Source organism: Lepidothrix coronata, unplaced genomic scaffold, assembly GCF_001604755.1.
Source record: "Lepidothrix coronata isolate B3197 unplaced genomic scaffold, Lepidothrix_coronata-1.0 Scaffold0, whole genome shotgun sequence".
Classification (NCBI taxonomy): Eukaryota; Metazoa; Chordata; class Aves; order Passeriformes; family Pipridae; genus Lepidothrix; species Lepidothrix coronata.
The window spans coordinates 6,874,783-6,891,950 of record NW_016690180.1 but is presented as its reverse complement, the minus strand read 5'-3'; the positions used below and the strand labels follow the sequence as shown (position 1 = coordinate 6,891,950).

General features: G+C 37.1%; 2 protein-coding genes across 8 annotated transcripts in view; one reads left to right on the top strand and one right to left on the bottom strand.

The window, feature by feature from the left end:
- FIP1L1 (factor interacting with PAPOLA and CPSF1) overlaps positions 1–11,930 on the top strand; it is a 40,560-nt gene extending 28,630 nt beyond the window's left edge. For 2 of the 4 annotated variants that reach the window (XM_017835998.1, XM_017835927.1), the window contains 5 exons: positions 1,273–1,328; positions 5,449–5,526; positions 6,523–6,742; positions 10,726–10,863; positions 11,608–11,930. In XM_017835998.1, coding sequence (XP_017691487.1) covers positions 1,273–1,328; positions 5,449–5,526; positions 6,523–6,742; positions 10,726–10,863; positions 11,608–11,755 — 640 coding nt within the window. In that variant the 3' untranslated portion in view covers positions 11,756–11,930. The remainder of the gene's footprint in view (positions 1–1,272; positions 1,329–5,448; positions 5,527–6,522; positions 6,743–10,725; positions 10,864–11,607) is intronic. The other 2 variants (XM_017836165.1, XM_017836084.1) reach the window with 1 other exon arrangement.
- An 884-nt stretch (positions 11,931–12,814) lies between these two features.
- The window catches only part of LNX1 (ligand of numb-protein X 1), a 71,925-nt gene continuing 67,571 nt past the window's right edge, over positions 12,815–17,168 (bottom strand). For all 4 annotated transcript variants that reach the window (XM_017835638.1, XM_017835552.1, XM_017835812.1 and 1 more), the window contains 2 exons: positions 14,567–14,725; positions 12,815–13,512 (listed from right to left, as the gene is read on the bottom strand). In XM_017835638.1, coding sequence (XP_017691127.1) covers positions 13,377–13,512; positions 14,567–14,725 — 295 coding nt within the window. In that variant the 3' untranslated portion in view covers positions 12,815–13,376. The remainder of the gene's footprint in view (positions 13,513–14,566; positions 14,726–17,168) is intronic.

The window sequence follows — 17,168 nt, the reverse complement described above, 5'->3', positions numbered from 1 at the left end:
AAGTACATGTATATGTACATGCATACATGTATTTATATATATATAGATACAAATTTCTAAAAAAGAAGAAAAAAGTCAGCTAGGACAGTCCTTGAAAAGTATTTGTCTTTAGATAACGGCCAAAACCAGGTCATATACAAAGCTCATTTAAGAAGATGGTACAAGCCTCTTGTCAGTTCTCTGGATCTCACCAAAGGAAGATATATGCAACTGTTCTTTTGAAATTGAAAATTCTATTAACATATATGCTAGAGGATGATGATGTAAATCTCTAGAGAAAATTTTCATCTGATTTAATTGAGGAAAAAACCATAACTGGAAGCATTTTATGTGCATGAAAGTAAATTTATTATTTTATACTGACAGTTGCTATGAGTGCTGGTTCTCATTGTTAAGCAGTGGTCATTGCCTTTACTTGTGGTGAATATTTATGTAGTTTTGAAACATGATGTGAAAAATTCAAGTTTATTATGGAACCTGGGAACTATTTCTCATACTTTTGAATGTTAAGATGTTGCATGGGCCTTTCATTACCATTGGTGTTTTTTTTTCCTTTTTGAATTAAGCTAACCCAAAACATACTTCTCAGTATTGAAGTGCTTTCGAGAACAGAATTAACACTTAGGTTAAATATGCAAAGATAATTCATGCAAGTTATGTAGGAAGTGCTGAAAGTCATGAAAGAATTATGTATGTATGAATTATGTCCTGTGTAAGTATTATCTTTTTTAATCCTTCTGGTTTTTACCTACTTGAGTTGACTGCCACTGGAAGAAATTGTCCTAGAAAATGTGTAGCTAATTTAGTAGCTTATTTATAGAACTACACATTTTAAGTCCACCTGTTCTTAGATGTGCTCACACCTGTACTTTTTAACAGAAGAATTGAGAACAGCTTCATTCAGGAATGATGCACTTTCAAGCAAATGTAGATTAAATTCAGTATCTGTGCAGAAATGTATTATGATATGAGAAACATTTGAAATAGGAAATTCATTGAAAATATAAAGAGAGCAACTGATGATACAGATATTTTTCTTTAAAATTCCATAATTTTTTGTTTTCACCTCCTGTAGTAAAACATGAAATATACATATTTGTGTTGATAGACAGCTTCCTTATTTAGTAATGCTCAAAATGGAGAACTTAAATCCATTTGTAACAAATGCTGTGTTTTCATCTCGGGTGGCAAGAATATCGAAAGTATGTATTTATTGATGGAGGTAGCTCTGATGGTAAAACTGGGGTTTTATATGTATTTTCTTTTCAACAGTGGACATTCTTCTGGCTATGATGGTCGTTCTGTTCGCGCATTTTCATATGGCAGTGGTAAGTAAGGTTGCTGGATTTGAAAATTTTGACTAGTGCTATATCAAATCATTTGATATACTTATGAGGATTTTAGCTAGGAGACTAAACAGGTCCCGTCAGTAGTTCATTATGAAAGCTCATTGCTGACCATTGTAAATAGATAGATGCTGTTGCAAATACTGTTGAATACTATTGTTTTGCTTACTTGTATACTGTATATCTTTTCCTGCTGCTTTTGCAGAACTGTGATTTTGAAAAATTATATTCCATAATATTGACTACAAATCAGGGAGAATTTTTCAAGAACTGGTGGGATTTTGAAGCAGAAAAACAAGTACTGTTGAGATATCATCAGAATTTGAACCAGCAGGACCAGTCCTTGAAAAATCCTGAGTGATGTACCTCTCCTTTGCGAAGCTGTTTGTCTAAGATACTGTAGTTTTCAGCTATCCTGTTGCAAAGTCAGTCTTTTTTTTTTTTTAATTACTGTTATGGAAAAAAAATCTGATGCTGAAAACCTTCATTTTCCATTCTTCCAGTTAGAGTGAACTAAAATACAAACTTCATCACAGGCATCCACAGAACCTACAGTGAGTTTAGAACTGTTACCTGGCACAGCTCTGCTTCTTGTGCCAAAAGATAAAATGGGAAGATAAAGATCACAGAATGGTTTTGGTTGGAAGGAACAATCAAAGATTATCTCATTCCAACCTCCCTGCCGTGGACAGGGACATCTTTCAATCACTACTCCACATTGCTCCAAGTCCTGTCCAACCTGGCCTTGAACACATCTAATGATGGGGCATCCACAACCTCTCTGGGCAACCACCATCCTCATCATAAAGAATTTCTCCCCTATGTCCAATCTACCCTTTTTCAATTTAAAACCATGGCACCTTGTCCAGTCACTAACAGGCCCTGGTAAAAAGTCTTTCTTTGTCCTGCTTTCTTATGAGCTCCCTTGAAATACTGAAAGGCTGCAGTAATGTCTTTCCAGAGTCTTTTCTCTCTTCTCCAGGCTGAACAACCTAAACAACCTAGGAGAGATGTTCCAGCTCTCTGATCATTTTTTGTGGCCCTCCTCTGGACCTGCTCTAACATGTCTTTCTTGTACTGGGGGCCCAAGAGCTTGATGCAGTACTCCAGGTGGGATCTCATGAGAGCACACAGAGACAGAATCTCACAACCTGCTTGCCTCTCTTCTTTTTAAGGCAGCCGAGGATGCAAGCGGCTTCCTGGGCTGCAAACTCACATTCCCGTCTCATATTTAATTTTTTGTGCAGCAGTATCCCCAAGCCCTTCTCTGCTGGGCTGCTTTGAATTAATTGATCACCCAGTTTGTACTGACACTGAAAATTGCCCCTACCCAGCTGCAGGACCTTGCATGTTGCCAGTCACTACCTCTGTCTGCCTTCAGACATCTGCCATCCAGCCCCATGGCTACTGCCTTTTCTTTCAGCTGAATTCTGTTGCCTTGCTCCTTGTTCCCTTGAACCCTAGCTGCTGGGAGGAGAAATTGTAGGAAAAGTTTTGCCTGTTTCTGGGGATACATAATGTTCAGCACAGATCAAATGTTCAGAACATCTGTCTCCTGAATGTTCCTAAGTCTTCAGCATGGATATACAAAATGACATTATGTAGTGACCTTGCAATTTGTAGCAGTTTATGGAGTAACAAGTGATATTTTGTTGGTTCTCGGGATTCTTATCAGTTATCAAATGTTTGCTTTCATGCTTTAGAAGCTTACTATGTTTTCAAGAATTCTTGATGTGGGTAGACAGCTCCTTTACACTATTTTTTCAGTAATTAAATTGTGTTTGCTGAAGTTTTAGCAAAAAGGTAAAGCTGAGGCATATAACTAAGGCCATGCAGAGTATCATAAGGAAAGCAGTCTTACAGTCATTAGTATGTATATTGCATCTAATATTTAGTCTCCAATATAGAACGTTTTCCACTTTAGTGTCTCTTTTGTTAGAATTTTCTATTCTGTCAAGTATTGTCAGGGACATGAGAATATTTCCAAATTTTATGTTGACCTTCAGAGATGATGGCATGCTTATGTTTTTGCAGCACTGATATTTAAAAGATAACTGTTATCATGGTCATGCCAACATTGAATTTGAACTTGTTCAGCAGGATTTAAAAAATTATGTTTGCCTTTTTATGTGGTTTATGGAGACCAAGGAGCACAGTCTGCTTCTATCTTCCCAGTCTTCTCCTAGTCTTCTATAGTCTGGTAAAATTTTGTATTTGCTTCACAAAGCAAATTGTCTGTCTCTAAGCTGTCCCTGTCTTATGGACTTCTGGATCTGTAGAGGCTCAGTGACATTTTATTGCTGTTGCTGTCTCTTAGTGAAAGATGTTTTCCTGGCCAGCATCATACTCTCACAGTTCCTGTTGCGCAGTGTGGTCACTGGTCAGCATTTTGCCAGTGCTCTCTGTGCATCAGAACTTAATATGTTGAGAGCTCAGCAGTGTAGTAGAGTACAGATGATCATTGTGATTAACAATCACTAAGTATATTTATTTAATAGTTGCTTTGGATGATAGTGCTGAATCTCCAACCTGTTGTCGTCTTTGACAGTCTGTTATTTCCTAGTTTTCCTGGTGAAATTGTTGGTGAAGATGAGCAAATGGAATGTTCTAGCCTTTCTTCTGCCTATACAAATTCCTCAGCTCATACTTCGGTGTCTTTTCCCTAGAAAAAGGCATGTTTCCCACTGCAAGCCAATTAGGAAGGTTACATTCTTAACTTGCAGCTTCAAGAATGTCTGTTTTGTCTTTGTGCTCTTCCACTGCATCGATGTGGTTTTGTCAGTTTGCTCTTGAATCTTCCACAATTCAGTGCTACCTTTGCTGTCAGATCTTTGAAATTTACTGAGCTGCATTTGAAGCAACTTGTACTGTATGCTTGTTTGCTCTTTTTTCAAGCAATTCTCTGTTCCATGCTCTAAATGTTCTTTATGTCTTATGAACTTGTAAGACATTTAATGTTACAGAAACAGTTGCAAAGTCAGTATTTTTTGAGGCAGAAGAAGATGCATTAAACAGTTTGCCTTACACTGTGACAGCATGAAGCTTTAAATTTTTAAACAATCTCCAAAACAGGACTCAAGTCTCCAAAGCTATTAATTGTTCAAAGCTCTCTTCCTGTTTTAAAAAATAAAATCAGTGTCAAATTTTGCAAGTGTCTATTTTCTTGCAGAAATTATTGGAATAATTCATGTAAAAATAGTAGAAGTGACAAATTACTTCATTTGGTATAGTAAGTGCAGAATACCAATTCATATTAAAAAGTAAGCTTCTTGTGTGTTGTGAATAATTCCTGGTGAAAATCTAGATAAAAAAATGCAGTGTCAAATTACTGGTTTATGTCATGTTGTTGGGGTGGAAATAACATACTTTTCTCTGATGAGATTTACTCCAGATGTGGTGCAGTAACCAAAATTTATTGTAAAAGTTTATACTATCATTAATATTTGTTTTGTAGTATAGATTTAAAGTTAAGTTTAAACTTTAGATCAGAATGCTCTGGCAGCCAGTGTCTCATAGACCATACATGTGTTGTTGACATAGTGGCAAGTCAAGGAAATTAGCAGTCTTTAAAGTCCAGCTGTCTTTTTGCTATTTCTGGCTGCTTTCCTTCGAAGAATTTCAGGTTTCGGCAGTATAATGAACAGCATAATATTGTATTAGGGCATTTTTTTCTGTTAACCCTTCATTTTGTCTGTAGACCTGGAGCTAAACAGTGTCAAGCATTTTATTAGTGGCAAAACCTTGTATAAATGCTTTTTTAATGAATTATAATACTTTTCATTGCAAACGTGTTTTAACAATGAAATGTTTTTTCTTGCTCCACTGCCTGCTCAAAAGGTCTTTTGTATTCCTCCTCTGGATGCTTGGCAAACTGCTGTCTTAAGCTTCTGCCAAAGCTTTCTGGGGCAGGAATATCTCAGACTTTACAGGCAAGGCAGCCTGAACATAGCTGTCAGCAGAAGCCACTGGTTTTATAACTCAACAGTCTTAAATACAGTATCAGTAACACACTTTACATTGTTCAGTGAATATTTATGTTAATTGTACTGTTAATCTCTTTGTGACACCATGAAGTCAAGTAAATATTGTTCTCATATTATAGATGATGAAGTGGAGCTCAAAACAAACGATTTATTGAAAGTTAGGAAAGCTAGCAAGGCAGATAAACAGAAAGGGAGAAGTAAGTCCTCAGTACTGTAAGTCCGCTAGAGAGTGCTGTTTCCAGCTAAATACTCAGCCTTTGTTATTTTTTTTACAGGATGCATTCATGGGACTTCTGGGGAGGGAGGGCAGGACAGAATAATTGGGACATTAGGAATAATAGTTATGTGTTACACTGAAGTTGGCAGAAAGCAATAGAGAAGCATCTTCCCTCTCTCTTCCCATTGCTAGCCCCCTAAAAAACAGTTTTGAGACAGTGTTGTGACTTCCTTCTTAACTTCTTTAAGCATATCATCTTTTAGATTAAGACTATGCTTAATTTTCTTAAACTATTATATTTTAGTGGTGGTGGTTGTCCTGAGTATTCTTCAGAAATGTCATCATACAAAGCACAAGTGGGAATGTTATTTCTTCTCCCAGATTAAATTTATATCTAAAGCTCCTGTTACATCTCTAATCAGAAAAGCATGACAAAGCACAGTATAGAATATAAATTAGTGAATGAGAACTTTATAACTAACGTATATCACTTTTAAATACAGTGATATTAAAGGGGGAAAGATAAAAATAGTAGCATCTAAATATAAAGTTGGAAGCGTCCTTTTTGCTTCTTTTTCTGAACTGTGGTTTCAGAACAGCTAAGTTTAAAATGCAGTTTTGTTCGTGGTTATTTTTGTTTTGTTGCTCCCCCAAAACAAAGCCATTTGACAACATAAAATCAGATTCTTTCAGAAGATCTTCGCACAATATTTTAATTTTTTTTTTCCAAAAGTATTTAGGCAGTCCTCGGGGTATATATCCTGGTTCTATACATCTTCATAACAAGTATTTAAATGAGGGCCAGAGGCTTTTATTAGCATCATAGAAAAAATGTGGTGTTTGCTTAGAATTAACTCTAATTTGAAAGGGGAAAATTGAAAAACGTCATCAGAGGAGGCTGACAAACCCCTGTGTATTGCAATTTCTGTACGATTTCTGATTTTGTTCTTTCTAATACCTACATCTCTCTCTTTAGTCACCTTTCCACACCCTGCGGGTTCTGCACCTTCGTGGTCTAGTCTTCTAGACACCAGCAAGCAATGGGATTACTATGCACGAAGAGAGAAAGATAGGGAACGTGAGAGAGAGCGATCCCGAGATCGGGATCGGGACCGGGACCGAGACAGAGATCGAGAACGTACCAGAGACAGGGAAAGGGACCGAGATCACAGTCCATCTTCAAGTGCGTTCAACAGGTTAGTGAAATGTCTTAAGCGTGCTGTAACTGTTCAAAACCCTTGTCTGTTTTAAATAGTGTACTTCAACATTAAAATGTAGTGTTCAGCTGTATATTCCAAAGAGCTAGAGGGTGTGGCTTCCTCCCCTTCACCCTTTTCCCTTGGAAACTGTAATTCTAAATTTCTAAATGTAAAACAGAAGTGAAAAAAATGGACAGTAAACATCCAAAGTGGTCATAGCGCTTTACAGTTTAAAGGTGCGATTTAAGCCTTGAGAATGATTAAGATACCCATCTCTGACATCAGTAGGTCTAGAAAAAACCTATAGATGTGCTAAACGAATTTTAGTTGCCGATTTGGTGCAAGGAGCAACGTGTTGCAACATTTGACCTTAATTAATGTTGTTATTACCTGCTAAAATGGTTAATTTAGTTGTTAAAACTGGCTGGATAATAATCTGTCTTCTTTAAAACTATCATTTCAAGGTTAAGAACTTTTTTTCATTTTCATGCAGATGATTAAAATCATGGCAGATAACTTAATTCAGCTTTCAGCTCTCTGATGGCTTTAAAAAAAAAAGCTGCAACTGTTCTGTGATTCATGTGCACAAGTACAAAGCATTTAATGTTGAGCATTTGATGCTCTATGACTCCATAGAGCAGAGGTCTGTTGGCTTGCCAGATTTTTCTAAATTTCCTCTGCTTGTTATTTGCTAAGCATTTTGGGGTAAATATTTGATGCTTTTTTTAGTGGTTTTTTTTTTTTTTTAAGTTTTAATTTTTGCAGAATATATATGTTAGCTATTAGGCAGATTGTTCTTACCAGTGGTTTTATGCTGTGAGGAATGAGAGCACCCAGAGTCAACATTACTTCGGTTGAGAGATTGCATTTTTTGCCTGATGATTGTTAGCTGGGTGCACACTGCAAGATGGGGGATTTTCCATGTATGCCAGTGTGGTGATGTCCTCTCCCGTATGCATGTGTTATGTTCCAGGGTCAGTTTCTGACAACTGAAGACCTTTCTAATCATCTGTTTCTCAGACAGCTTGATTGAAGGCCAGAAAGAACCCTGGTCATTCAAGGGTGCTTGAAATGAACCTTAATAGCTTCCAGGCCTTGAGAAATCTCTGTGCTGCTGCCAGAGTTATCTGTAAAGGAGGGGGAAGAGCAGGCCTCAACTTTGTGTGACTAAATTATCCACCATCTGTAGCAAAGCTGTTGCCACATGGCTGTGTAAGAAAATGGGAGGCCCTTAACTAGGATAAGTTGGTTTGGGAATCACAGAAAAGGTGGGAGAGGCTTAAGAAAGAACATGCAGACATAATGTTTTTAGGAAGGTTGATTTTCAATTCTGTGCACTTAAGAAAATAAAATGAATTGAGCTGTGAGGAAGAGAATGTGAACTATTTTAGAGACTGCACGGATTTATAACTTTTATTTATATTCTCTTTGTTTAAACTTTGATCAAGCGATACTTTCGTGGGATTTGGAGTAAGCATCATGTTTAGCTTTTACTGCTCAGAAATTACTGCTTTCAATGGTTTTAGTATTTGTTTTCCAGATAAATAGCCTGTGTTTGTGCTACAGCCTTTCTTAAAATTGTAAAAAAATGGGAATTGTTTTTATTCTATTAGTATAACCAAAATGCGGTTTAAAAAGCTGAACTTTCAGCTGTCTTTATATTTTGTTTTGCTTTTACCCTGCTATCCTCAGAGGAAAGTGTGCATTTAGTCAATTAGTTATGACTAAAAATGTAGACTTTGGGATTTCATTGATATCTTACCATTTTGTGTTTTTTCCTCAGCAATTTGAAAAATGAATAAAAAAACCAAAACAACAAACTAAAACCCGAGCAACTGTATTTCTAGGTCCTGGAACCCAGTAATCCCATGCAGCAGAGCAGATAAGGGTCTGTCTGACTAGAGAGCAGCTTTATAGGACTTGGTGTCCTGACAGTCAGCAAATTGAAAGAGACTCCACGATCAATGTGTGATTAAGGTCAAAACGCACTGAGCAGCATTAGAGTGTTCCTGAAAGTTCCCAACATACTGATCTTGGCAAACTGATTTTTTGCTTTACCTATAGAAGTCGTTTATTTTCGGATACACTTAACAAGGTGTCATGGTTTGTTCATAGTTTGCCAAAATAAGGTTTAAAGAGGAGTATCCATAATATTTTTAAACTTTTCTAGAGTGTTTTAAAATAGCTCTGTAACAGAACAGATGCAGACTGTGGGTTAACGTTAAAGGTTTCATCTTTGAAACCAAGCCATAAGTCTACAAGTAGCCATCTGTTTTCTTATGCCAAGATTATCAGAAGGTAGTGCTACACATTCAGATTTTAACTTTTTAATTAAATTATCAAAATACTAGTTTTGGGAAGCAATATCAGATACTGAGAGGAAACTGTAGCTGCACAGAGAGGCAGCTACATGGAAGTCTCCATCTTTGGAGATATCCAAAACCAGTCTTGACATTGTCCTGATGGCCCTGCTTTAGCAGCGATTTGGCCCGGATGACCTCCAATCGTGCCTTCCAACCTCAGTCAGTCTGTGATTCTGTGTCATCTGGTCACAAATGTACTTTGCAGGATGTGATCAACCTACTCTCAGATCTGTAGTTATAAATGCATTATAAAAAGCAATGAAGTTGTATTACTCAGTGGCAAATCATAACTTTTGAGTTCTGTAATAGCTGTAGTTTCCTGATTTTGATGTGTGAATAATTTTGTGTCACTTAGAAAAGCAGAATTTACTGTGGGGTGTTTGATGCTTCTCTGCAGTCTCTTAAATTGCTAATTTTTGAAGTTTGCTTAATGATATAATTATACAGTTTCACAGAAAGACTAATGCTGTTGCTTCAGACATTCTGCCTTCTCACTCTTGAGTTTTCATGCATAGCTGTGGTAATCATTAATGTAATGTCTTCACTTGGGAAACGGCCAGAGGATCCAAGTTATGGGAGATAAAATTGGTGTGATCTAAGTTCTCACTGCTCCAGGACATGAGAAATCTCTTTAGACTTGAGCTGTTCTCCTTGTGTAATCTGTCTGATCTGTTCTGCTGCTGTCAGGGACTGCAGGAAGATACTTTCTTTAATGGTAAATGTTGGCAAAGACAAAACACTTGCCTTTTGTCAAGTTGATAGTATCTAAATTGTTTCCTGTTTTCATTACTGGCTCAGAAAGCCTGGTTGCATTGTGCCTTTCTTTAGGATTTGTTGGGGATCTTCTGCCAAACTATGGTTACAGAAGACTTCACATGATATAAATAAATAGTTACGCTAAATTCATTTGCATTGAGGTTGTGCTATTAAATGATGCTGGACACTATCTGGGTAGGATTTTCTTAGTAGAGAAATGATTAAATGATCATGCCTTTTTAAGCTATGCTAATGTAGGATTTGAGTGGTGTTGGCTAACAACAGAGGAGTGGAAGTAGAGATGACATTGGCACTGGAGAAAAATTAATTTTAAAAGCAACTCAAAAACACTGAGTATATTTTACCATCAGTCTCTTTGTATCCAGCTTTTCATTTTCTTGAAGCTGGTGTAAGGAAATAGATCGAGTGTATCAAAATTTAATCTAATTTACCCAAATGGTGTAATAGTCAAAAAGTATGCTGATAAGTGTTGAGTGTTACATACAGTGATCTGAAGACATTGCTGAAGTTTATGCAGGATTGTATTTCATTTGCAGTTAGATACAGGTTGAAGCTAACAGCTTGGTAACTCCTGTACAAACATAATGGGACACTGTTGTATTCTTTTTTCTTTTGTTTTTATTGAACAATTTCCTTTCAAAATTGCACTAACTACAGAAGTCTAGTGTGTAAGGTGAAGAGCTTTAATGTCCTTTGAGCATTGTGGATCTCATATAGACACCTAGAAGCAATATTAAGATTTTCCAGTCATGTAGCTTGAGAGTAAAAATTTCTTTTTTTTTCTAATATATATGTATTGCTTGGTGTTACTGTCCTGAAAATATCTTCTTTTTGAATCAGTGATGAAGAACGCTACAGATACAGAGACTATGCAGAAAGAGGGTACGACCGCCATAGAACAAGTAGAGAGAAAGAAGACAGACACAGAGACAGGAGACACAGAGAGAAAGAAGAGACTAGACATAAGTCATCTCGAAGGTTTGATTATTTTTTTTTTTTTAATAAGATATGAAAGAGTTGCCCAGTTTAAAAAAAATAGAGTAAACTTTTAAAAGAACCCCAAACAAACTGGAGTTTTGTGGAAAGACTGTAAACACTCAAGTGTGCTGCTTGGAACAAATCTGCTGTATAAAATGGGGACAGACAAAAAGCAATATTGGCCCTGCATAACCTCGTACTGAATGGTGTATGTGACAGTCTTGGTTGGTGAACAGAAATTATGAATTTGGGGAAAGAAGGGTAAAAATGGTTGGTCAGAAAGAGGTGGAGTGAAGCTGACATTCAGTGCATAAACAAAAGAACTCAGCAGTGATTCTTAGTAAGTAAAATATCCCTCATGGTCACTTGATGGAAATTTTTCTACATGATCCATTTTAAGTTAGAAACTAAGGTTAACTCCAGGAAATGTGGTCAACAAGAATGTCAAATTGTTAAGGAATGCCAATAGGGACATGACATTATTTAAAAGTATTGCTATTAGAATAGGGGTTACAAATGTGAAAACTCATTCCATTTTCCCAACAAAAAGTGCAGGGTTGGTGGATGTATGTAGTGCTTAATGAAAAATTCAGTTTGACACTCGCATCCAAATGCTCTGAGGTGGAATGGGAGCAGGTGCCACTTTTCAAATATGAATGCAGAAGCTGTTTTTTTGGTCCTTTGTAATTAAATGGGGCCTGAAGTGTCAAGTGTTTGAAGCATATTTTCTCTCTCTTTATTTAGTAACAGCAGACGTCGTCACGACAGTGAAGAAGGGGACAGCCACAGAAGGCACAAACACAAAAAATCCAAAAGAAGCAAAGAAGGAAAAGAAACCAGTGGTGAACCTGCTCCTGAACAGGAAAACACTGAAGCTGCCCCTGTGGAATAGGCTTGTGTGATTTTTGCCTACTTGCATATATATTAGTGCCAGAAATAGATTACTATAAATCTTGTTATTTTTCTGGGAATTATAATAATTTGCTCTTAATCTTGTTCTGTTAGTTTGAAATCAAAGGTTACTTTGGGTTTTTTTTGAAAATAAAAGACTGAATTTTTCATGTTAAGATTCTTGGACTGACTTTGTCTTTTAAGAAACAGTGAGAAAACATCTTAAAGCTAGAGGCTTATGCTCTTACAATATAAGTAGGGCTTAAATTCTTTGTATTAAATTGTTTCCTTTTTCCATAAGCCAACGGGAAGGTCATTCTTTTACTGACTTTAGAAACAGTGTGCATTCATTTTATTATATGCCAACATCTGGAACAGTGTGGGTTTAGTATAGCTTTTGGAGTCCTATTTGGAAACATCATCCGTTACTACGGGGACAGGCAGAAATTGCAGACTCTTCAAGAACCTTGTATTGTATTAAGGTGAAACAAAAAAAAAAAAATTAGGGAAAGTGGGAAAGGTGCCGATTGTTCTTAGTCTAATGGAACACTAAATGTGGTGATGATACACTTGGTAATTATGTCTGGTTTGTGTGGGTGCATAAGGATGAATTAAGCTGGATAATCATCCCTGCTGCTTTTCAGTGGCTTAAGAGAAAGTTCATTTTAGTCTTTGTTCCAGGGGAACAGCTGTCCTTAACATGATAAAGATTAACAAACGTATCCTCTTCCCAGTGCAAGCTTGTGAGTCAAAAATAAGACTGTAGAACGTGGGTAATTTTCAGAGAAAGACAAAGAACTATTTTAAGAGACATATCATCACTTTCAGATTTACTTCATTCAGAACAGTATCAAGTGTGATTGATATGGTGGTCCTGCAAAAATTGTACTGCCCAATTGTACTATCTAGAAGACTTACTCCATGACAATAGCAGGGTGAAGTGTACTTCATTAAAAGCAGTAATTCTATATAAAAATCCCAGATTTAATAGTATTAATCAAAACATACCAGGGAAACGAGGTCATCTGGTTTTGGATGAAAATAATGTCTGTACAAGTACACAGTTACAATTATTTTTAATTATTTTAGAAATTTAATTCACAGTTTTACAGACTAACAAACAGTACTTGAAAGTCTTGAAAATACCAGCTTTCATGCTGACCATGAAAAGGTACACAAAATCAAAGTGCTATTAATGTGTTGGATAAAACCCTTCACCTGATTATTGCAACTAGAAAAATTGCAAGAAATTTTTCCATAAGTTATTCATGGATTTCTTTTTGTAAATCAAAATAGAGTGGGTGAGCAGGAGCTGTAGCTCCTTAAATTTCATTATTATCATAATGCATTAAATAGATATATATATGTATAAAAACCAACAAAAAACCCTTAAGAACACAGGGCAGGAAAGAGTTAAGTCTGTAGCTTAGATCACTCTGAAGTGACTTTCTGACAGGTTTTGCTGCTTTGCTTAAACTTGACTTTTCTTGACATGCAGGTTGAAGTTTCACAAACCTTTTCTTTATAAATACATACTTGAGCCCCCCAAAAAGCAAAGACTAATGTTCCTTTTTTTCCCCCCTGTGTTAAATTACTTGTCATACTCTCCACAAAGACTTGTTTTATAAAAAAGTGCCAGGCCAGGACACAATTGTGAGAGTAATTTTTCCTTTCAGTTCTTTGAGCATCCTTGCCAAGCAGGCGTGCATCATTCCTGATGTGTTCCTGCCATTGACAGCAAGGAGGATGTCACCACATCTGAAAAAACAAATGCAAATGCAAGAGAACAATTAAACAAGGTGATTTCTTATCTTAAATGTTTGCAAATTTAAACATTGCCAAAGCATGTCCTTAAGCTGGGAGGAAAGGGTAGAAATGAGTACTATGGTTCCTTCTCTGGCTAACTACTGTTCATGAATAAGGGAATAATAAAGCAGGTGAAAAATACTTCACTTGTTTGGTTTTCTTACAAATTTGTAATTAATTAGACATATTTGAAAGAAAACAGGATATAGTTCTTTCAGATGGGAATTATCATCATGGAATTATAAAAGGGCTTGGGTTGGGAGGGATGTTAAAGATCATCTAGTTCCAACAACCCTGCTGTGAGCAGGGACACCTTCTACTCTAGACCAGGTTGTTCAAAGCCCCAACCAACCTGTCCTTGAACAGGGGTGAGGCATCCACAACTTCTCTGGGCAACTTGTTAGTGCCTCACCACCCTCACATTAAATAATTTCTTTCTAGTATCTAATCTAAACCTGCTATCTTTCAGTTTAAAGCCATTCCCTCTTGTTCTGTCACTGCATGCCCTTGTAAAGAGTCCCTTTCCACCTTTTTTGTAGGCCCTCTTTAGATATTGGAATGATCCATTTTCTGAGTAAACTTATGTTTTAAGGCTTGTTAATTGATTTAAATTTGCACCATAATTGTGCATCTATTCTCTTAAATTTGTATTGGTGTTTGCAGGGAAGGCTTTTGGTTGGGGTTTTTTAGAGCTGGGTATGTGGGAAAGCTTCTTTGTGCTGGCATGCTTTTTACTACCCCAGAGATCAAACTGAGTTATCTTTATTCGTATAGTAGTGATTACTAGATATCTGAAAACATTCTGCTATGAAGGCAGATCTGTTAAAGTTCAGGATACTTATGTCCTGTTTCCAGATTTGTCAGAGTTAGTTCTGTATCAATGAGTCCTTTCCCCCCTCCCCCACTGTCCTCATGAAACATGGTGGGTTTTTTTAGAAAAAACCCACAAATTACCTAGAAGAAAAACTTATTTAAATCCTACTTTTGTTTACATAGTTATCATTACCTAATTCTGCCATCGTTGTATGCTGGTGTTCCCCCAACAATGGATTTGATAAAGAATGGTTTGTTTCCAGTAAGTTCTTCATAACCTCCTACAATGCTGAAGCCAAGACTTCCAGATGTATTTCTTCGTAATACGATTTCTTTGCAGCTGTACAAATACCTAAAACAAACCAGTCTAATTAAATGTCTTACAGTTAACTTCAGATTCTGATGAACCATTCATGATGAATCTGCCTTTTCGTGCACCCGTAGAGTGTTTTGAAGGTGCAAAATAGCACCATGGTACCACTATATTAAATACTTACACTTCTGTTTCTGCTTTCCGCAACCAGTTATTCTGAAAGTAAAATTACTAAGTAATTTGGGGTTAAGGTATTAAATTGGTTGGTTTATAAGGTAAAATTTTAGGCAAATTATTTAGTTGGTGTGATGGAGAAAAGCACTTAAGACTGGAGTTCATGTTCGTAAATCAGCAATCCAAATACCTCTATTTCACTTACATGGTACAGTCCAATTTCTTGTTTATTGTCCAGATAAGAGCCTGCATGCGATTAACTATGTCAAAGTGGTCAGTTATTTACTACTGTAGTGCATATCAAAGCTAAATAATTTTAAGGCCAGTGGAATGAATTACAGAAATGACAGAGATGACACAAAGGCAAGTATTGGTGGAAGAAGGGATCCTGAGCTTTTCTTGTCAAGTAATGTGGTAAGTCACAGCATGGAAGATGGGAGAAACTTATCCACGTCAGTCAGTGCTTTGGAGAACTGAGTCTGCTCTCAAGATAACTTGTCCTCACTATAATGATTAACACAGCATGTTATGGTAACAGAGCTGAAATCTACTTCTCCCTCCATTTGTCTTTTGAATGTATTTTATGATACTGTATGTTATGCTGAGTCAAAGCATAGCTGAAACTAGGAATAGGGGAAAGCAAGAATAGTGTTATTAGACTCTTATATGTTGCCTATTGCTCTGAGTACATTCATTTCAGTACTTTTTCTGTTACATTTTTTTTTAACCAAATTAATTTCATTAGTTACAGAGTGAGCGATGGAAATTTTTGTCCATAGTACTTAACTCGCTCATCATTAGCGATGTATCCAGGAATGATTGAATTTTCAGGCTGAAAATCCATTTGCTATTCTTTATCTGAAAATATAGGCTGGCTTACAGCAAGCAACTGTTACAAGCTCTATTCAGAGACTTTTTAGGTTTCTAAGAAGCAGCTAACACTTCTGTAGAAAGACAAATAGCCTTTAAAGACCAATATGTCTAGCTTTTTAAAAATTGTGTTTGTCAAATAGTGCATTTGCTGTCTTTCATAGCAACATTTTATAGTAATACTAGATTAGTCCCCCAGGACCTACAAATACTTGCTTGCTGCCAGGATGGTAGGTATGTAATATTTGCACAAGAATTCACTGGCTGCTAATGTACGAAACAGGTGACATGTGCTTCTTTCCTCAGCAGCCAGGCATTATTACTTTACCATCTGTGGACTTCTTCAATGTGCAAAATCACTTAAATCCTCTATGTTTGATGGTACTTATCAAGGTCATGACCAAGTGATGCCAGGATTCAGCCATTAGTGCTATAACTCAGTGCTGATTTTTGGGGGCAGGGGTCTCTGCTGCCTAGTTCTACACTCCCTGCCTTAAGGAGTACATTCCTGAAGTGGAAAGGTGATCGGCTGAATCCTAATGCCATAGAAAAGTAATAGACAAGCAGGTAAAGACAGAAGGAGAAAACACAGTGAAGCCAAACAAGTCTTATGTGCATTCTGTACATGCAGTCTGTAAGGTTATCAATTGCATGGTCTCCATCAGTCCAGAAAGCATAAATACATCTTTGCTGTCAAGGTGTATGCTGAATTTAAGTAAAATAGACACAGTATCCTAGCACTGGGATTGTTCTCGCTGCCAGAGCAGACAAAACACATGGGAAACAAGGAACAGCACAGAGCAACTACTCTATCCTGACTCCAAGGCCCTGCACTGCCTTTTGCCTCACCAAAGGGGCAGGATATAACCTGCTGTGACAACAAGGCAGCAGAGACCAGGAAATCAGGAGGAGAGGTGCTGGTGTGATGCTGAGTTTCTGAAAAGAGAAGGAAAGAGCTTTCCCAAGTGTTTACAAGTTTGCCATCTTTGGTTTCCAATACCCAAATTGGTAATGAAAAAAAAAATTCCCTAAGCCAAGTCTGTTTTGCCCACAACAGTAATGGGTGACCCTTGAGTTCTCTCACTCTTCCTATTTTCTCTCGTCCTACTGTGGGTGCTGGTGCAGGCAAATGCAACCCATTACACTGGCCATAGCTAGAGATGACTCTTGACAGAATAGGAGTGGCTGTTTACACCTTTAACTTGATTTTTAATTATCTCCATCCTCTGGGATAGAGTATAAGCATGGCAGTGCACCATCCATCAAGTATTTATTAGCACTGTCAGAAATGTGAAAAGGATGCTGGCAGGCAGGATGTGCAAAGCTGAGCTGCATGTAATGCAGGTACTGCTTGCTCTGAACAGTTCAGTGCCTAAGCAGAGATGCCTGCTCTCCCTGAGCAAAAAGCAGCCCAAAGGGAGTGAGTTCATTTGGGTCT